The 20634-nt window shown below is 54.0% G+C and overlaps 8 protein-coding genes across 8 annotated transcripts; 6 read left to right on the forward strand and 2 right to left on the reverse strand.

Moving 5' to 3' along the window:
- Positions 1 to 729: 729 nt before the first annotated feature.
- ACO1O0_004127 (uncharacterized protein) lies at positions 730 to 1781 on the forward strand (the record flags this gene model as incomplete). The annotated part of the gene is made up of 2 exons (XM_083193569.1): positions 730 to 1584; positions 1641 to 1781. 2 exons carry the CDS (start codon positions 730 to 732, stop codon positions 1779 to 1781), a joined length of 996 nt encoding a protein of 331 aa, XP_083050517.1.
- A 631-nt stretch (positions 1782 to 2412) lies between these two features.
- On the reverse strand, positions 2413 to 6059 carry SMC2 (condensin subunit SMC2; the record flags this gene model as incomplete). The annotated part of the gene is made up of 3 exons (XM_083193570.1): positions 2413 to 2677; positions 2733 to 5821; positions 5883 to 6059. The coding sequence occupies 3 exons, from the start codon at positions 6057 to 6059 to the stop codon at positions 2413 to 2415; spliced, it is 3531 nt and encodes a 1176-aa protein (XP_083050518.1).
- Positions 6060 to 6700: 641 nt separating this feature from the next.
- On the forward strand, positions 6701 to 10783 carry ACO1O0_004129 (uncharacterized protein; the record flags this gene model as incomplete). Its single annotated transcript, XM_083193571.1, has 3 exons — positions 6701 to 6876; positions 6935 to 7025; positions 7076 to 10783. 3 exons carry the CDS (start codon positions 6701 to 6703, stop codon positions 10781 to 10783), a joined length of 3975 nt encoding a protein of 1324 aa, XP_083050519.1.
- Positions 10784 to 11787: 1004 nt separating this feature from the next.
- Positions 11788 to 12539, forward strand: ACO1O0_004130 (uncharacterized protein; the record flags this gene model as incomplete). Its single annotated transcript, XM_083193572.1, has 2 exons — positions 11788 to 11881; positions 11947 to 12539. The coding sequence occupies 2 exons, from the start codon at positions 11788 to 11790 to the stop codon at positions 12537 to 12539; spliced, it is 687 nt and encodes a 228-aa protein (XP_083050520.1).
- Positions 12540 to 13302: 763 nt separating this feature from the next.
- ACO1O0_004131 (P-loop containing nucleoside triphosphate hydrolase protein) lies at positions 13303 to 15345 on the forward strand (the record flags this gene model as incomplete). Its single annotated transcript, XM_083193573.1, has 2 exons — positions 13303 to 13697; positions 13755 to 15345. 2 exons carry the CDS (start codon positions 13303 to 13305, stop codon positions 15343 to 15345), a joined length of 1986 nt encoding a protein of 661 aa, XP_083050521.1.
- Positions 15346 to 15821: 476 nt separating this feature from the next.
- PEX7 (WD40-repeat-containing domain protein) lies at positions 15822 to 16989 on the reverse strand (the record flags this gene model as incomplete). The annotated part of the gene is made up of 3 exons (XM_083193574.1): positions 15822 to 16475; positions 16533 to 16758; positions 16817 to 16989. The coding sequence occupies 3 exons, from the start codon at positions 16987 to 16989 to the stop codon at positions 15822 to 15824; spliced, it is 1053 nt and encodes a 350-aa protein (XP_083050522.1).
- Positions 16990 to 17476: 487 nt separating this feature from the next.
- Positions 17477 to 18801, forward strand: ACO1O0_004133 (uncharacterized protein; the record flags this gene model as incomplete). Its single annotated transcript, XM_083193575.1, has 2 exons — positions 17477 to 18046; positions 18100 to 18801. 2 exons carry the CDS (start codon positions 17477 to 17479, stop codon positions 18799 to 18801), a joined length of 1272 nt encoding a protein of 423 aa, XP_083050523.1.
- A 488-nt stretch (positions 18802 to 19289) lies between these two features.
- RIB7 (2,5-diamino-6-(ribosylamino)-4(3H)-pyrimidinone 5'-phosphate reductase) lies at positions 19290 to 20099 on the forward strand (the record flags this gene model as incomplete). Its single annotated transcript, XM_083193576.1, has 1 exon — positions 19290 to 20099. The coding sequence occupies one exon, from the start codon at positions 19290 to 19292 to the stop codon at positions 20097 to 20099; it is 810 nt and encodes a 269-aa protein (XP_083050524.1).
- Between the last annotated feature and the right edge of the window lie 535 nt (positions 20100 to 20634).

Here is a 20634-nt window from a genome sequence, read left to right on the forward strand (position 1 = left end):
CAAAAACCACCCTGTCATTCAGCGGGTTGAGAACTCCAGATATAGAAATAATATTAGGGGATTCTCGGCCATTCTTGGGGAGTTCTCTGGTGACTATTTATGGTCCCTAACTATTAGTATTACTGCTATTATCAAGCTATTACCTAGTCAACTCGCTGAACCTAGTGAAGAGGAGCTACGATTAAATACAGATAATACAGGGCCAGCATTTGAATGCTGTGTCATCATCACTGCCAATATCGTCGACAGCTACCTAACCTAGACCCCCACCGAGGCCTCGGGGCCTTACAACTTATGATGGCCTTACCCTGTGTAATATTTAACATATGTTCAGAATTAGTATGCAGAGAAGGAGGCTATTGGTTAGCTTATAGGGAAGATTCCTGGATTTGCCTTCTTTCAATACTTGTTTCCGCTTCGCTCAATACTTACATAGTAAGTAGGTACTAAACGGTGGGTATCCGTAAAGTTACTTGTGGACGTAGAAATAACAACCTTCACAAAGTTTACACGCGACCTGTACGGTCGCACATTGGGCCGACACCGCAGAATTACTCATTTAGACATTTTCACCTTCACTACCTCATAAGTCCACCCTATAATGATATACGAATCGCGATTAATTATACTGACACAACTTTTCACATTAATCATTTCAACCTCATCACAATATATGCTATAATATCAACCGAAATATCCAAACAGGCTTCTGCGGTGTTGTCGCGAGAAATGTCGTCTCTTGTCCCCGCCATCAGCCAAGCCAGCTGCCACGAGCTATATTTTGGCCTCATTACCGTAGGCGCTCTTCTCGTCTCGGTCATCATCTTTCAAAGAGCCTCTGCCGACCCTGAGCATGAGCTTCGCCGGACTCATTCCCATATTGGTCTCTCCCAGTCGGAGAGCAACCTGAGAGATCAATACTCACCGGCCCATCAGCCGAAGCTGGGCCAACCCCCGCGGCTCCAGAGCCTGCTCATCTACCCGGTCAAGTCATGTCAGGGCATAGAGCTCACGCGCAGCCGAGTCCTGCCCACCGGGCTCGAGTTTGACCGGCTGTACACATTCGCCCAGCTGCGTGAGCGACGGGAAGACGACGAGGATCCGACTTGGGAGTTCTTGACCCAGAGGCAACTGCCGCTCCTGGCCAGCGTAAAGGTGGGTCTATGGCTACCCAAGACGGGAGGGACAGCAGGGAAACCCGGCGCGACATCAGGCGGCTTCCTGGCAGTCAGGTTTCCCTGGAAGCGTCCTGGGTTGACGGGTCTGCTCCAATGGACACTTGCTAAGCTCCAGCAAGGGCCGTATTCTAGTCCAGAGAAGGTCTTCATGCTCCCGCTTGACTTTCCTTCTCAGGATGACATCGCGCGAAGGGGATACGAGTACGCCAACGTCAGGATCTGGAAGGAGACTACGACGGCGTTGAACATGGCGAGCGAGGTTCCTGTCGAGTTGAGGCAATATCTGGGACTCAAAAACCGCCTCGGTCTGTTCCGTATGGATCCTTCGAGACAGCGCGAAGTCTTTCGCTGTGCGCCTCGAAAGGAGGTTGCTGGGTACCAGCCCGTTGTGGACTTCCACGACGCTGTAAGTGCCACCCGCATGATATAATATTTCTTGGCACCTCTGACTTGAGTGACTAGTATCCCCTCCACCTGCTCAGCCTGAGCAGTCTCCAAGACTTCGATTCCAAAGTTGAAAAGGACCAGATTATCCGCGCTTTGGATGCCCGCCGCTTCCGGGCAAATATTATTGGTAACGCATCTCTCCGGATTGACGCGTGATCTCCTTCTGACCTGGGATCCAGTTTCTGGTGCAGAACCGTACGATGAAGAAACATGGCGATCTATCCGATTTGAGCTCGGATCTGACCCCAGCCGTCAGAGCTTTTTCGACGTTTCCTGCCGCACGGTCCGGTAAGTCTAAGGAGTGTGACAGAATGGCTTTTTGCCACCCCCGATACTGAACGCCAATCCAGATGCAAAATGCCCAACATCGATCCAACCACGGGTGTTCGCCACCGAGTCGAGCCCGATCGTTCCCTCAGGAAATTCCGAGATGTGGACCAAGGGGCGCCTAAATATGGATGTTTGGGCATGCAGTTATGCCCCATGTTTCACAATGTCGAAGAGCCCAGCAAACGCGAGTCTGTGCTGGAGGTTGGTATGGAGCTTTCTGTCTTGCAAAGGGGCCCTCATATCTACATACCCCAATAGCGGCGTATTCGAAAAATGTACCAGCCTTAGGCTCGTTGGTTCCAAAGAGATACCTGGTGTACAACCCAAAATGTCCCGGTATATTATCAATGCCATTCCCAAATCACCATCGCTTCGTCCCATGCCAATCAAACTAACAAACACCCCATGTCCCTCATGTCTCATACATGTACACGTGCTCACTCTGAGGCGTTTGGCGCTACTTCATGTCCGCTGGTGTCAGAGCCTGGACATGACTCGTGCCTTCGCTGAACCGCGTGCGGAAGATGCGGTTGGCATTTTGGAACATGCCGTCCTTGAGACTGACAACAATGAACTGCGAGCCTTTGAAGCGTGTCTTGATCAGGCGACCAATGTTCTGGGTATGTGACAGATCCAGCGCAGCGTCCACTTCGTCGAGAATGTACATGGGAGCGGGCTTGAACTGGAGCAGTGCCATGATCAGGGATAGGGCGACAAGAGACCTGCTCCGTGTTAGTCCTCTCGGGTAATCATCACGACTGCGTGGATTTTACATACCTTTGCCCACCACTCAGCTCCGTCAAGCTCTGCTTCCACACCTTACCCAGGCAAACCTTTACCTCCAGGCCTTCGCTGATTGTCTTGCCTTCGGGAGGATCCAGCTTGGCAAAGCTGCCACCTGGAAGCAGTTCCGAGAAGATTTGACCAAAGTCGCCATTCACCTTCTCCCAAGTCTCTTGTAGAGCCTTCTTCTTGTAGTCGTCGAGGCTGAGGATTGTCTCCTCAATCTTACTTTTGTCTCGGATCACTGTCTTGATCATGTTCTTGAGCGATACTTCCTTCTTCTCAACGCTGTCAATCATGTTCATGACCTTGGGGTTGATCTTCTTCTTCATCCCCTGGAAACGTTCGGTGAGATTGCGCAACGTTGATTTGCATTCGCCAATATTCTGGCCCTGGAAGTCGTAGGGGGTCCCGCTGCGCCCGAACTTGTCCTTCTCATCTTGGATCCATTCGTGTTCGGCTTCAAGGCGGGAGACGTTCTCGGCGGCGCCCTGCTGCTCCTTGTGGAATCGATCAATCTGGTGGCCTAGCTTCTGCAGCTCCAGGCCCTCCTCGGCGATACGAGCATTCTTGGAGCGTGTGGCATCCTCCAGAGCGCTAAGCTCATTATCGTAGAGATGCAGCTTAGCCCGCTCATCATCGAGCGCTGCCTCTACCGTATTGTGAGTCTCAGTAAGTTCGGCCTGCTGTTTGAGGAGGTTCTCGATATCTTGTTGCTGCGCCTTGATAGCCACGTCCACCTCTTGAAGCTGGTCTCGGGCGGCAGAAAGATCGGACCCGACCTGTTCGAGGTCGAGCTGGGCATTTTGAAGCTCCTTTTGGAGGATCTTGAGGGCTCCAGAGTTTTTCTCTAAACCTGAACGCAGCTTGTCGAGCGACTTCTCAAGCTCAACCAACTTGGCATCCTTATTGTTGTCAAAGTCTTTCATATCTTTTTCGATCCTCTTCACGTCGGCGGTGGCTTCCGCTTGCCGCGTCTTGGCCTCCCCAATGCTTTCCTGGAGTTCCGTAACTGTGGATTTCATGTTTGCAACTTCCTGGATGATGGATGATGAGGAGTTGCCGCCGATCTGTTCCTCCGCAAGCTTGATTTCGTGTGACTTGAGATCCAGCTCTTGCTTGATCCGGCGGGCCTGATCTAGCTTGGACTTCTCCTGGGCCATGTTGACGTGAAGCTGTTTCAGCGAGCTTTCGGCTTCTTGGAGCTGGCGAGTCAGGTTGTTGAGTTTCTGCAGAGTTACCAAGACCCCGCTAGAGTTCGGAGAGCTGCCTCCAGAGAGTGTGCCTGATGGGTCATATGCATCCCCTTCGAGAGTTATGCTTCGCATGCGCACATTAGGATCAAACGTGACGCGCTTGGCTGTCTCTGCATCTGCACACACAAGGGTGTTGCCGAAAACATACTCTATGGCGGCAGAAACCTCCTCGTCATAGCCGACAAGAGACAAAGCGAGGTCAACTTTCCCTGGGGCCAACTTCTGTGCCGTTGCAATGGCCTGCGCTGAGGCCTTGAACGCAGCTATCTTATTGAGGGGAATGATGGTAACTCTCTTCCGCAGCCTGCCTTTTTGAAGCAGCTGTGTGCCGGTGACTTCGGAGTCAACCACGACATTGTATAATCGGCCACCGGCGCAGATTTCTAGGGCGGTTCCCGCTCGGGTATGCTCCTTGTCAAGAGTGAAGAGCTGTGCCACTAGGCCCTTGACCTTGGACCGATCAAAATTGGGAACAGGATCCGCATAGTTGAAGTCGATGTTGGCAACTTGTCGTTTGAGTTTGTCGGAGTCCTGCCTCAGGCTCCTGATAGTCTGTTGAAGACTGGACTCTTGCTTGTACATATCCTCCTCTTGGCCTGGCTCAAACCCAAGGCGACCAAGCTCCTTCTCCAGCTTCTGGGACTGTGCCTTCATGCCATCGAGATCGCGGAGCAGACCGGCATTTTGCTCTTTAGCCTTCTTCGCCCGCGGCTCCTCTTCCTTGATGCGACTTTGCAGGTGGGAAATCTTGATCTTGGCTTGCTCTTGCTCAGTTGCAGCCGCGGTCGCTCGACTCCTCGCATCCTGAAGTTGGCCCTGGTAGCCATTCTCCTGGCCATCCTTGGAAGCAACGCCCGTTTGAAGTGTCTGAAGGAGTTCCTCCTTGGACTCGGCCTCCTTTGACTGCTTGGCGAGCTCCTCCTTGGCTGTGTCGTACTTGTTCTTGACACTGTCGAAAGTCTTTGTCTTGTCCTGAAGGGCCGCTTCCAGCTCCGAGACTGATTTCTCTATGCCGGATTTCTTTTCTTTCTCCTCAGCAAGACTCGACTTCTTCAGGTCCATGACCGTTGCGAGACGAACTAGTTCATTCGAGTGCTTCTTGGCCGTTTCCTCTAGCGCTTGTGCCTTCCCACCCTTCTTAAGTTCCCTGTCTCGCTGTGCCCGCACGCGCTTGAGATCCTCCTCAAGGTGAAAGATTTCACTCTTCATGCGTGAAGAAGAATCCTCCAACTGCTTTTGACGGTGTTTCTTCCCCTCCAGGTCGGCGGCGGACTGTGTTAGCTTTTCCTGGCATCTCAGGTAATCGTATGCAACCACCACGCGGGTCAAACGTTCCAGATCGTTTTGTGTTTGTTGGAAGTCCAAGAAAGCTCTCTTCTCAGTGCGAAGCTTTTCCAACTTGGGCTCGATCTCGTCCTTCAGGAGCTCTCGGAGCTCCTGCAGCTTCATTTCCTTCTTTGCCATTGTCTTGAGTGCCTTATCTCTTCGGTCTTCAAACATTCGTGTCCCTGCCGCTTCTTCAATCATGGCGAGGATCTCCACTGCCTTCATGTTGAGGACCTTGGTGATTCGTCCCTGCATAATGAGGAAGTTGGGATTATTGATATTGAGCTGCACCGACTGGAAGAGGTTCTGGACGGTCTGTTGTTGCGCGCGGTGACCATTAATCAGGTACTTATTCGAGCCGTTGAGCACGATCTGCCGTGTAACGCTGATTGACGCATATTCCTCGAATCCGATCGGCGACTTCTTGGTGTCTCGATTATCGAAAACGATGGTGACGCTGGCTTTCTGGACACCTGCTTGGCCACGCTTGTAGATGAGATCCTGGATCATTTGTTTAGCTGGCTGCGCATCGAAACAAGGTGTAGTATTCGGGGTCACATACCTGGAGGTTTTGCGCTCGTACTGTGGACATGTTGGTAATGCCCAGGACAAAACAGATGGCATCGAGAATGTTGGATTTTCCACTGCCGTTCAGGCCAGTGATGGAGTTGAAACTCTCATCCCTATGCGGCATCAGCATACCGAACGTCGTCTTCAGCGGGAAACCTAGTCTCACCATCCTGATATTACGGTGCGTGTTTGGTACGACTTGAAGCCCTGCTCAGAATGTTAGCATGACAATCCCCCCCTTGAAAGTTGCGATTCCGTACGTCAATAATCACTTCAATCACCCTCATGATGGCGTCCCTAACGGTCTCGAGACCGTAAAGTCATGCGTGGTTGTGCTGGGCGTTGATGGCAATGATGGCGTAGGCCTTGACGCGCCTGAGGTGGTAAACAAGCGGGATGTTTACTATCTGATAAGGGTCCACTGCGCCTTATCGCACTTCCCCACCATGCAGGTGTGAGACTGCGACAGAAATGACCTACACTCTGGGTCTCTGACAGTGCGAGTTTTGAGCTGCGACTGCGACTCGCGAGTGTGTGACGCGGGTGGGCCTCCATTTCCCTGCCCACGCTAAACCCGATCTGGTGTCAATCAAAACAACAGAGAGCTTCTAGCTTGAACGTGAGTGCCGAGCACACAACCTTCCAGTCTCCGCATCTTTTATGCTGCTTCTAAACCTCAACTTTCAACGACATCTTCGCCTATCGACGCCACACGCGACACACAGACACCAGCTCTCCTGATGTCTTCATGAGGACAGCAGCCTAATACTACTTGACACTTGGCCACGGAGCGTTGGGAGCTTGCCAACCATGGCGACAATGCGAGGACCGCGTGTCCAGGTCGGTTCCGGCGCTTGGGTGGCCGATGAACGGTCCTGTGCGCTTGGGATCGCCCAGTCCGAGGTGGAAGAGTTTTCTTTCGCTGCCCGAAACGAATTGGACTGGCTTAACGAACACATGTGTGGAATATTTGACGAGAACGAAACGTACGCGTTCAGTTGGTCTCCCGCGCTCGAATTCTCGCTGACTCTTTGCGCCTTGCAGTAATATTGCCGAGACTTTCAAGACCCCCGGGAAGCTTCGCGGAAAGACTCCTCGGACAGCTCGTAAGCTACATGGTTCCGAAGCTCGAGCGGTGAGTATTGCGTCCCCAACACGAGGCGAAGTAGCACTAATCGTATGCAGCCTCTCTCAAACGTTTTCGCCCCGACACCGAACGCCTCCTCCAACCGTTTTACACAGCAGATTGACCGCATTCGGTCGCCAGGTGCACAAACCAAATTAGCAAGACGCTCGCCTAGTCCGGTCAAAAATGCATCGCGCAAGCCCATTGTTCTTTCCCCGAAGCCGGCTGGTCCTGGGGGGGCGTCTCAGGATTCAGGTTATTTCGGAAGCCAAGACGTTCACACCCAAGCGGTGCCCAACGAAGACGACGACCTCTTTGCCTCTCAACAGACTCTTGCCGACCGTGATTCGCAACACATAACAACAGCATCGCATAACGCAACTTCACCCGTGCCCAATGCGGAGTCACCTGTAAAGCGTTTTGGTGTTCTAGAGGAGGATCAAACGACGCGTGCCTTGGCGGATGCGCCAGGTGAGGTTGAGAACCCGCGACACGTTGATCTGGCGACTATGGCCGATGATGCAAAGGACGATATGGGCGACGCGATGGTTCATGACCACCCTCGCCTACGACCTGCAGACCAAGCTCCGGCCTCACCCGATGGCGACGGGGCCGAAGATTACTATTCAGCGCGTTCAGCTGATGGCCCTTCGGATGAAGTGCGGTCGAATTCTGATGGCTCCAGCCCCATCCGGCCAGTTGTTCGTAAGAGCAGCTTGAACTTCGCATCTCTCCCTGCGCGGGAGCCACTTACCGCTGGTAAAAGTCAGGGCGCTCGCACTTCTCGCATTAGTCATTTCGATCATAACACGAAGAGCTACTATAACCGCGACACCGGGGGGAAGAGCCTGGGGAACCACACGCGGCGAGACGTATCAGACGAGAATGAGGATGAGATGGACATTGATGAGCACTCTGTGGCCCAAACCAGCGACGACAAGGTCAATACTGCTCTTAACCACAACAAGACCTATACACAGAGGCTCCAGGACCAGATTAACATGCTGGGCAAGTCGAAGCCGCGTAGCAGCAGACCGTCCAAGTCAATCCCCAGCATTGCGACGATTCAGCAGAACTCTGGGTCTTCGCAACTCACGGAAGCACCCAAATCCCCGACGCCCAAGCCATTTGAGGCACCCAAGACCACACCTGGGGCCTTCCCCGAAGACGACGACGACTGGATCGACCCCCCACCGGCGCCAGTGTCTGAAGAAATCCGAAGCCCCAGGCCCGCTCTCCCGAAGAGCCATTCAGCCGATGTCATGGAAGGAATCCACCGGAGCGATCATGTCAGTGACACTGAGTTTGGATCGCCCAAGGAAACGCGAGGCGGCAACTCTTCATCGCCTCGCCGAGTACCCATGGCTCAGGGACCGTCTTCAGCTGGGATGGGCCACGCCAAGTCTGCATCTGTTCCAGATGTTCCGATTATTCCTCAACAAATTGAGACCCAGACCCTTCCTTTAACGAAGGCGGTTACCGTTTCAAACCCTTTGATGGGCGCTGTCGGGGAGACAGCAGAGCCTAAGACGCCTTCGAAATCACCATCTCGTGGCTTCCGGGAGAGCCCCCTCAAGCAAGTCAAGAATAAGCTGTCATCGATCTTGAAGAGCTCTAAGGGTCTTCTTGCCAGCAGCGCGGTCATCAGTGCGGAGGGGAAAACATCCATACTGTCACCTTCAACCACTCGCTTGGGTTTCCATGCCGCCCCCTCAACTGAATCAGTGGTTTCCAAGCTGAGCAATGATGTAGCGAAGTTGAATTATGGCCAGCCAGGCGAAAAGGATGACAACAGAACACTACCCATCGCACGACGTACGCGAGCTTCCGTTGAACGCGAGAAAGAAGAGAGGCGTCGTGCAAAGGAGTCTAAGCGCCTAGAGGACCAAATGGGCAAGCTTGACAAGGCTCGGGAGCAGGAGCGTGAGAAGGCTCGTGTCTTTAGCAAGGAGCAAGAAAGGCTTGCGAGCATGGAACGGCAAGTGACGACTAAGAAAGACGAGGAGAGGCTTCTAGTCAAGGAGACGCCCAAACCCGTAAGGAACAACAGCCCTCGCAAGATCCAACGGCTCCCGGAAAGCACAACGAAGCCTGTGGACCACGATGTCGAGATGACCGAAGGCCCCTTTACAATTCCTCCTCCTTCGGCTTCTCGGTCTGGCGCCCCGAGCCAGGCATCAAAGAGCAAGGAAATCAAGCGGCCGGTCAAGCCGAACAGAGAAATACAAGCCAAGGCTAAGCAAGTTCCAACTGTCATCCGGGTCAACATGGGATCTCAGCACTCTCAGTACCATTCTACGGCGAACAGCTCGACAAGCAGTGCCCCCGACGTAGCTGTGGAACCAACACCCCCCCAACAGCAGCAGGTTCCAAGCAAAGCCAGCAAAGCATCCCTGCAGACCAAGCCGTCTACCCAGAACCTGAAGGGCGCTCCTGGCCCAGGACGGCCAAAAGCCGTAGACATGGCTGCAAAGAAGAGGGAGCAGGAGGAAAGAGACGCCCAGCGACGCCGTGAAGCCAAGGCGGAAATGGAGCGAAAACAAGCTGTTGCTCAAGAGGATCGGCGGAAACAAGACCAGCGTCGCCAGGAAGCAGAACGACAAAAGCAGCGGGATCGCGAACAGGCGGCAGCGCATGCTGAGATGAAACAGAGCACGCAAAATGCCCAGAGACAGGCCATGATTGAGAAGGCAAAACAAACTAGGGCTCCCCCGCCGGCGGTAAGAGCGCAACCCAACGGGCCCCCAGATTTCAGCCATATATCCCACGATAAACCTGCGGGCAACCCCACGCGCCCTCTTTCTCGGATGGAATCTGGTATTCCCAAGACCTACGATGACCCGAGCCGTCCTGTCAATGCACCGCTGTCCAACACATCCAAGTCTGGCGTCAAGCGAACTCTGGGACCTGAAGCCAGTGAGGATGCACAAGGAAGGCCACCACCATCTAGAGGTGGGCCGGCCTACCCATCGAACGATGTCAAGCGCCTCCGAAAGACCGAGGACCATGGAGAGATGGGGCTAGACAACCCCCCGAACATCAAGGGACCCCCGGTCCGTCCTTCTGCCGGCTTCAAGAAGGTAAGCATTGTTGTGTGCGAAAGTCGTAGTGTCTTGCTGTCTGACATCTTTGTGCAGGAGATACCCAAGAAATCGCACTTCCAGAACGGATACTCGAATGCGCCGTCAGGTACCACTCGGGACTTGTTCAAGGCCACAGTCAGTTCACAACTCAATAGCCACGGGAAGGGGGCTCATCCGTTGGATATGGCGCAAATCTCGAAGGGGGCCATTCCCTTTGCACCCAACTCTAATCCTCCTGGCACATCGCACAAGACACCATCCCGCCCGCCCACTGTGCTTGCTAAATCCTCTGTGAAGGCTGCGCCGAAGTCGTCCCCGCGCTTCCAGAACGGTGAATCTATTGAATTGCCCGAAATCCAGACGGATGACGAGGACGAGTCTGAGGATGAGGCTCGCGGCATGATTGCAGCTTGGGCCGATTCTCCGGATCTGCGAAAAGCCCTCATCATGCAGGAGACGATCGATCCGTCCCAAATTTTTGGCCCTCCGGCGCCCCTGAACATGGAAGAAGTGTTCAATAAGAGCAGGGAGAGATGGCACAAGTTCCGTGCGCGAACTTCTAGTGCGAACTGGAGTGGCACGGATCGCTTGACGGAGGCCGAGATAAGGAAGGACCTAGCTGCTCGGGATAAGCTACGTTGGGATGGAGGCTGGTCGTTCGAGCTGAGCAGAGATGTCAGCTGAGCATTAGACTAGCGCTTGCACCTATGAATGTTTACGTTGGCATATACAATGGGTTTAGGATTAGGGCATTCTGTATCAATAGCAGAGTGGAGGTGCGAATGGGGGAATGGTGTGTTTTATGGCGTTTGGCATTGGAACGGACATAGCATTACGGCATATGGTATAGCATCAAAAGGATTCAGCCGTGGAGCGACATTCACAGCTTAAGGTCTATTGCAGTTGTTTGTTGTGTAAACGTCCGCACTCTGTTCAAGCGCATTGTGCGAACAAACTTGACGACAACATTAGGAATTCCTGACAGACGAATTAGTTTCGGGATGGACATTCAGGAGTCTCTGGCCCAGGATCTGCGGAGCTCAGCGGGTTGAGGTTGGGTGTTTGGTGGGTTGGCTTGACTTTCACATGTCAGCGATTGACCAGCGGGGCAACAGAACTCGTCACAACTTGCATTCCCAACGCTTTGGACCCAGCGTCTGATTGATTTCGCATGTGGCGCTTTTCTAGGTACCAGAGGTTGCTTACTCGCATATGGAGGCAGAGTTTCAGATGTGATCCATGCATGGTGTGATGGTGCAATGCGACGTTGATGTCCCACATGTCCGGAAACTCTTCTGTCGTCTGCAGTGCTTTATCTGGGTGACGCATTTTGATTGCAAGATAATCGATCTGGGCGCAACTTAACCAGACAAGCCAGTCAATCAGAAATGTCAGGACAAGGGAAGAACCCCTTCGTCCCAATGCTGGAGGAGGTCAAATGGGAATGGACATCCGAGAGCAGGATATCGACAGTTATCGGGCTTCTCCCCACATCACTTCAGTCACGCATGGGACCTTTCCGCCATTTTCGGAGATCCGTCAGCCTTGGGAGCTTGCGAACGACCGGCGAGCTAGATGCGACACTGATGACTTCGAAGCAACGGCCAGTGTCTGTGGGGGCTACTACGACGTTCACGGATGGCAATGTTGCTGCGGACAAGCAAGGGGATGGCTGCTCTCAGCCGGATATGTCGGAGCTGACTGTGGTATCAAGGAAGCGATCCTCGAGAGATGCCGAGATTCCATCGCCCTCGGGCATAAATTGGAGGTTTGCTCAGCAAGGTAGATCTGAGTCTCATCCATGCGCTTGCAGTTGAACAACTAAGTACATACTAACGGGAGCCCAGGGACAAACCTGATTGGAATTGCCGCCGATGCAAATGCAGACGAGGAGAATGGAGCCTTTGAGAGAAAAGCCTATCTCGACGGCCTTAGCTACCTGCTGAGAAGCCTGCCTTCGGATCTGGATACCTACGAGAGCGACCAGATACGGGCCGCGTTGCCCGTGAAACTGGCCCCAAAAGACCCGTCGTCAGGCAGGCCCGGTGCAATTAGGCTGGGCCATGCTAGCAGGATACAAAAGTCCATCATCCACCGGTTGGTTCAAGCCATTGTCCTTAACATCTTCCTGCTGGTCCACCTGGTGCTGCCATACGTCGTCATCGTCGTCAAGTCGGCGGCGAGCGTCGAGCGCAGATACAAGGTGTCCGAGGCCATCGTCGGGCACGGCGTGAGCTGCTTCAGCGCGGCAGGGAGGCACTGCGCCAGGGCGGCCGAGGTCGTGCTGACGGCCAACGACGGCAAGGTGGGCCAGGGAGTGTCGAGCTCCTTCGCGTGGACGGTGGAGGAGGTGACGCGTGGCATTTCAGACGGCGTTGGCGAGGGTCTCGTTGTAACAAGGTGGAAGGACGCTGCGCGGGAGAGCCCGGGGCCTAGTTGAGTATCTGAGTGGTAGTGGCTTGGGCTCGTGATGATGGCTTAAAACACGCCATCCAAACTGACGCTACGCCATCAAGTCAACGCTCTTTGGGACGGTCAAGATCTTGTTGCTATTGGATTGTCTTCTTCAGTTCATTTATCGGGAACATGGCGCTGTTCTAAAGACGGGACAATAGAATAAATATATCGCATTCCCAAGCTCAAGGTAGCTTACACGTCGAGTCGACCTCATATACTACGAGGTAGCTATATAGGAATATATCTAAAGACATCGTGCGTACAGAGTAGGCTGGGTCTCGTACTCGTACTCTTCAGCCGGACTTGTCTCGAGGAAGCGCTTAATGGGCTTGTTCGTCTCCGGGGAGCTGCGTGGAAGAACGACCTTGTTGCCACTTGCGTGTAGCTGCGCGAGTCACCTTCCAATGATGCAAGCTAGGCGAGAGACTCGAGTCGCTGGCAAAAAAGAAAGCCAAAGAAAGGGTAAACGAGTAGAGATTGCGGGTGGACGCCACTCAAATCGAGTCAGTGCAAACCAAGTTACTACTGCAGCCCACCAAAAATGCACTAAGCCGTTTTTGGGAGCGGACAGTCCCTGCTGCAACAGTAGGAGGAAAAAAAAATCGGCCAACGCGGGTCTCCCATCCTCATCCCCCATCACCGCGTCAATCCTTGGTTCTTTTTTTCTCCTCATCCATCTTTCTAATTGAACCATCTGTTTGCCATATTCTCTTTTTGAATTCAGAACACACAGTTACGAAGCCGGAATGTATAGGCAAGGATTGAGGCGCTGCGCCAGGACGGCCAGCTCCTTGGGCGCGACCCTGCCGCTGGTGCGACAGCGCCCTCTTGTCGCCATTGCTCGACACTGCGCTTCTCCCTCCACACGATCCATCACTCCTCTCAACAGCATTGCCTCCATCTCAAGACTTTACAACACCGAGGCTGCCGCCACCGAGCAGACGGCACCCCCGACCGAGGATGCCGCCCCCGAGCAGACAGCCGCCCCGGCCGAGGATGGCCCTGTCGAACTCTTCGGCGACCTGTCCAAGCTTGGCGTCCACCGAAATCTCATCAGGTGCATCACCGATAACATGGGCTACGAGCGCATGACGCCTGTCCAGGCCAAAACGATCAACCCCGCTCTCAAGGGAACTGATATGTACTGCACCTCCCCTACTACCGCTAGAGTGGCCAGTTAAGCTAACACAATTCCCAGCGTTGCTCAAGCCAAGACCGGCACTGGCAAGACCATTGCCTTCCTGCTGCCTCTTCTCCAGAGGATGCTCGACGAAGATCCCACATTGGCCTCAAAGGGAGCCGCCCGCCGTGCCTCCTCCGACGATATCCGAGGGATCGTCCTGTCGCCCACCCGTGAGCTTGCAGAGCAGATCGCTACCGAGGCCCGTGCTCTCACCAAGAACACCGGACTTGTCGTGCAGTGCGCCGTGGGAGGTACCAACAAACCCCAGATGTTGCGCCAGACCCAGAGGCAGGGCTGCCACTTGCTGGTAGCCACCCCCGGTCGCCTCAACGACCTGCTCCAGGACCCAGACTCTGGTATCGAGGCTCCCAACCTGGCCGCTCTGGTGCTGGATGAGGCCGATCGCATGCTGGATGTCGGCTTTGAGAGGGAACTTGAGCAGATTATTGGCTGCCTCCCCGACGTCAGTGAGAAGGAGCGACAGACCATGCTGGTGTCGGCCACCATCCCAGACAACGTCATCCGTCTCGCACGGTCCATGGTTCGCCCTCACAACTTCGAGTTTGTTCAGACAATTCCCGAGAATGAGAGCCTCACCCACGACAAGGTCCCCCAGCAGGTGGTCCGTGTGTCGTCATGGGCCAACATGTTCCCCACCATGTTTGAGCTGATGGAGCAGGAGACGCGCAAGGCCGAGGAGGATCCCGACTCTCCACCTTTCAAGGCCATCGTCTATTTCAATACTACCGCCTTGGTCGAGCTGGCCAGTGAAATCGGCTTCACTCGCCGCAGGGAAGGAATGTCCCATCTGCCTTCGTATGGCATCCACTCGAAGCTCTCGCAGATGCAGCGAACTCGTTCTTCGGAATCTTTCCGTCGTTCTCGGAATGGAGTCCTTTTCTCATCCGATGTGACAGCTCGAGGAATGGACTTCCCCAATGTCACGCACGTTATCCAGATGGATGTTCCCATTGACCGTGAGTCCTATATCCACCGACTTGGCCGAACTGGACGCCAGGGCAAGTATGGAGAGGGGTGGCTACTGCTTCCCCCCGGCTCGGTCCAGAACGCGAAGAGATTGTTGAAGGGGCTTCCGCTCCAGCAGGAGAAGTCGCTCCAGAGCGCCGAGGTTGAGATTTCGGTAGGCGAGTTGCCCCACCTCTTTCAGGAGTTCAAGGACGTCGTTAGCCGAGTTCCCCGGAGCATGCTTGCGGGTGCCTACCAGTCCATCCTTGGAAAGGTGTCAGGAAGGGATAAGGATGAGGTGATCGAGGATTTGTATAACTGGGTGATTCGGGGCTGGGGCTGGTCCCAACCCCCTGCTGTCTCTGAGAAATTTGTTCGCCACGGTGGTTTTGACACCAGATCGGAGTTTCTGAACGTCCAAAACATCTCGGAGTTTAATACTCGCGGTGGCCGATTTGGCACTGGTGACCGATCCGCTGGCGACGGCTCAAGAGGCTTCTCGCGTCGTAGCGATGGTCGGTCAGACCCCTTCGACTCCATGGCTCGCAATGCCCGCGGCCGGGGATCTCAAGGGTTTGGTGGCGACCGAGGCCGGGGATCGCAAGGGTTCGGTGGCGGCCGGGGTCGCGATAGATGGTAAAGTAGCCACCTCGACGAAGTGAGCACTTCACCAGGCTGCGGCACATAAGACGACGGCTATGGTTTTTTTGAGGGATATTCTCCTCATCATATCACACTGGCATTTTTGCAATGACAGCATGTAAAAGTAAGGGTCTGGAACTTGATGTACATTAGGCGCACAGTATGGGGTCAGCTTGGGACAATTATGGGCACATCTCCTGCAACATAGACTTAACTACGACATTAATCCTGATTTGTAACATAGTATGACAACATGTCCTCCAAGTGGGTTATTTATACTGCGTTTCTGAGTCTTTGAGTCTTTGCAGCCCAAACTGCCTACGCTATGCCGCGATCTTCCGCTCGCACCCTTGGATAATGTCTATACACGATAACGGGCGGTGCTCTGCCCTGGAACGCCCGAATAGCCAACCCTTCAGGCCCCAGAGACTAGTCATGGTATCAACTGTATGCTGCGCATTAAAAAGACACACACTATCTTTGTGGTCCCATCAACATGTTGGCGTCCCAAAGCAGCACCCTCTCATCCCAGCCCACGGAGGCGACCCAGCCTCCCATGCCAAACAAACACCAGTCTACACCCGTGACAAATTCCGTGTGTCGGTTCATGACCCCCATCTGGGTCCCCATCTTGGGTCCCATGGCTGGGTCCTGCAGCTGCCCGGACCCGTCCTTCCAGAGACGCACCGTCATGTCGTAACTGGCGCTGATGAGGACGTCGCTCGCGTGTGGGCTCCAGGATAGGCGGCGCACGGCGTACTCGTGACCCAGCATCACCGAGAGAGGGCCCATGGTGGGGTTCCGGATGTCGAAGGTGCGCAGGACCCTATCCACGCCGCCCGTGGCGACCACGTTGTCGTTGTACTTGTTCCAGTCGTGGGTGAGAATCTCGGCTGGCGCAGCTGCTGGCTGGCCCGGGGCCGGTCCTGCCGGCGACGGCGCGTGCACTGGGATGGCGGAAACCAGGTGGTATTTGGCGGAAGAGGGAGTTCGGAGGTCGAATATGCGTAGGTGGGAATCGGAGGAGACAGCGGATATGAGAGCGGGGTTGGAGGGGCAGAAGGATGTGCTGTAGGTGCAATTGCCGATAGGGAGGGTCTTGATCGAGTGATTTCGCGTCGGAGACCACTAGAAGGTTGTTAGAAGGCCTGATATGGCTCGGGTTAGATTCCTGGGGCGAAATACAATCTTGACTGTTCCATCCCAGGAGCTTGAGATGAAGGAGTCTTTCGTTACGGGATTCCAGGCGACGGCAAACGTCTCTCTTTTGTGCTCATGGAAATTCATAACAGGAAAGTCGTTGACCCCCAGGTCGAAGAGCTTTATCGATCCATCACCGCAAGCCGCGATCAGCTGGTTTTCGTTGATCTCGGACCAGGCCAGGTCATACAGCGAGTCGTTTGTGTCGAATCTGAACCAGCACATGTCAGCCCTGGGGAACATGAACCTCCCGTTTCTCCTACACGTACGTTTTCTCAACCTCGATCCCCTGCGCAGACATCCCCAGTGCGAAGAGGCGTCCATTTCCCACAATGCCAAAGTTGGCGGATGATGCTACCGCGAGGCGGGAGTCGTAGTACGGCGAGTACTTGACTGCGTACGGGTTGTAGCCCTGCGTGCGGAACTCAAGCATGGCGGCCATGGCAGCGGTCAACAGCGCTTCTGCAGCGGCGCATTGACGTCGTGTCAAACTATAACGTGGAAATTTTTTCGAATCTGAACATGGCGACTTGAAAAATGGCCGATGCGCTGTTGTTGACACAGTCCTAGGTACCTCTCGCGGGCGTGCGTGACATCCCACTTTGCCTCGGCAAGGTTGAGGGAATCGCCGACGTCACATTCACGGAACCCGATTATTGCATCGAAATGTTCCCCAGATGTTGATGCGGTTAAAGGGGTACTAAAATTGACCCCTTCCTCTCCCCCCGCCCGCCATCATGTGACTTCGCGTCAGGCTCGTATTAGTACACTTCGTCTAGACATCTAAAGCAACACAATAGTCAGTGGCGTATTCAGCCCCTCTGTAGCGGGGTTTCTAATCATGCAACCGGTCGGATTTGACTACACCCATTTCTTGTCTTCATGTCGCATCAACGCCTCAGGTCGGACGTCTAGTCAGTCTTGATAGCATGAAATCGTTCTTGACACGCCCCAAGCGAAAGTCGAGTCCCGAACCACCAAAAAATGAAGCCGACGATGAATCTACCGAGGTGAAACTCGCCATCCTTGCCTCACTCCATCCACAGCTTGAACAAGAAGTTCTCCTCGATGTGCTACTAGCCCATGATGGCTCCGTCTCCGAGTCATCCGCGTCGCTTCAGACGAATCGCTCACCAAGCAAGGGACGTAGGTCTATAGGATACCAGCAGTCGCTGAGATCATTTGCGGCCCCCATCGGCAGCACATCCCCCACAAAGAAGAAGTTGAAGTCGAAAAAGGGTAGCACCCTCCACCTCTATGACCCTGCAGATGTCGCTGAGCACACCCCTTGCACCATCATCCATAACTTCCTGCCCCCGGACCTGGCAAATGAGCTCCTGAAGGAGCTCCTAGAGGAATCTGAGTCGTTTGAGAAGATCACATTCAAATTGTTTGAAACCGTCGTATCGAGCCCTCACACAACGGGCTTTTTTGTTGAGAGCTACGACGAGATCCAGAAGCAGAAAACGGATTACCATTACAATGGTGCTCGGTTGACGGTAAGCTATGGCTTGAAGCATCCAAATTCTTAGTTTAATTAACAGTGTTGTAGGATGTCCGGAGAATCACCCCTCAACTTATCGCTGTTAAACCCCTAGTTCAGGAGGCAGTCAACAAGGAGGTTCAGAAACGCATCAAAACCCGATATCCGGGGGGGCGGAAACTAAAACATCAATCGCCTGCCCCGTGGTCGCCAAACTCTGCATTTGTGAACTGTTACAACGGCCCGCAGCAGAGTGTTGGTTGGCACAGCGACCAGCTGACATATCTGGGTCCTCGCGCCATCATAGGATCGGTGTCCTTGGGGGTTGCTCGTGAATTCAGAGTTCGCCGGGTCCTTCCCAAAGATGCTGACGATAGATCTACCGAGGATGTTGACGCTGAAGGACAGGTCTCCATCCACCTCCCGCACAACTCGCTGCTGGTTATGCACGCAGAGATGCAGGAGGAATGGAAGCACTGCATCGCGGCCGCGCTGTCCATCGATCCACACCCCATTTCTGGAAACAAACGGATCAACATCACATACCGGGACTACCGCACCAATATGCACCCTCGTTTTACGCCAAGGTGCACCTGCCGGGTCCCCTGTGTGCTTCGAGTAGTGCAGCGGAAAAAGGAGAACTTTGGCAAATACTTCTGGATGTGCCACGCGAGCAATGTACCTGGTAAGGAGGGTTGCTCGTTCTTTCAATGGGCTGAGTTCGATGACGACGGAAATCCAAAGTTGAAGGCATCGTTGTCGAAGAGGTGACTCTTGGTGAGAGCTACGCACGGTCCTGCGATCCTCGATAGGGGTCCTGGTTAATTAAATTCCGTATTGAATATTACCTGCGCACCCACAACCAATTCTCCGTGGCATCTTCATATGCCCTTCAATGAAGTGTCTAGAAAGAATGTTGCGAGGTGCAAGTACGAATACTACCTACTGGTAGCGCCTTCCTCACGTGGTGTCTTGCTTGGGGTGTTTTTTCCCAACGACGTCGTCCGTCTTGTCTCATCCACCAATGTCTTCCCCAGTCTCACTCACCCCTCTCCATCCCTGCAGCCAAAGAGCCTCAGCGAGCCAAATTTGACCTCGTCCTATCGACGAGCAGCTGCTGACTGGCAGGTGTTGAACGTTCCACTGTCCTTGGGGTATCCACAGGCCCCGCGCCCATCAGGCTATCAGGCTCCTCCATTGCCAACAACTCCAACACCCAGTTTTCGACGAGGGAGGTCTTCTAAATTTGATCAGCAGAAATGTCGGAGAAGCTCACATTCCCACCATCCTCGGCTGCCCCGCTCGAGCCTTATCTCCCAACTTCGCAACATGGCTCTACAGGCCACTATCCTCGGCCCTTCGTCACCCTGACGTTCGCCACATCCCTCGACTCCTCCTTGTCACTTGCCCCCGGTGTCCGCACCCGATTGTCAGGACCGGATTCCAAGGCAATGACTCACTACCTTCGCTCTCGCCATTCGGCCATTCTTATAGGCATTTCAACCCTCCTGGCAGACGACCCGGCCTTGAACTGCCGGATCGCCGGTTCATCGCAGCAGCCTCGTCCCATCATCATTGATCCCCACCTCCGGTGGAGGCCTTCGCTCTCGGACAAGGTCTTTCAAGTCTGTCGCGATGGCCAAGGTCTTGCCCCCTTTGTTCTGACGGGGTTGAGCCTGTCGGAAATCCCGCAAGAGAGTTCGGAAATTCTCAAAGAGCACGGAGGGAAGTTTATACACGTCAAACCAGATAAGCCCGGAGAAAATGCCCGCTGGCGATTTAACTGGAACGATGTCCTGGCAGCTCTCCATGGGGAGGGTCTTTCGAGTGTTATGGTCGAGGGTGGCGCTCAGATCATCAACTCTTTGTTGAACCCGAAATATCAGTCTCTTGTGGATGCCGTCATCGTTACAATTGCCCCAACTTGGCTCGGTCAAGGCGGCGTGGTTGTGTCGCCGGAGAGGGTTCATGATGGACAAGGTGTTCCGTTCCCTGCGGCAAGACTTTCGAACGTTAAGTGGCACCCTTTTGGCGAAGATGTAGTTCTGTGCGGCACATTGCGGCCCTGAACCCCTCGGGAATTGTTCTCTTCAGGGTTAGCCAAACGATGGTATGCTCTTCCATGAGCCTAGAACTTCGAACTCTGCTCATACGACTGCGGTTGATTCATCTACCTTTCCGTTCTCCTCGCTATATGTCCGACCGTCAATTTCCCCTCCACCAAAGTTCAAGGTATCGGCTGGGGAGATATGCTATCGCCGTGACGATAAACGCTGCCTCAAATCCGATATCTCCGATTTTGAGACCAACCGGCCCTGTGTACCACGCTGTGTCCATGCCTGGGACCACCAAGGCCAAACTTACCATAGCAGCAGACATGGCGGCTAAACCACTTGGAAGCTTCGATCGCACGTTCCACGCTTCCTGGGTAAATAAAGAGAAGTCCATTCGACGGAAGACGACAATCTCTTCAATGATGATAGCATCGAAACAGCCGGCCCAATATCCGCTTATAGACAGAAAGTTATGCAACGAAGTCTCCCATTCCCCGGCTGTGTGTATTGCCATGGGAACTATAACTGCCAGGGCTATGAAGATGAACGC

Source organism: Amphichorda felina (genome assembly GCF_050947745.1).
Source record: "Amphichorda felina strain 45539 chromosome Unknown scaffold_4, whole genome shotgun sequence".
In the NCBI taxonomy this organism is placed as follows: Eukaryota; Fungi; Ascomycota; class Sordariomycetes; order Hypocreales; family Bionectriaceae; genus Amphichorda; species Amphichorda felina.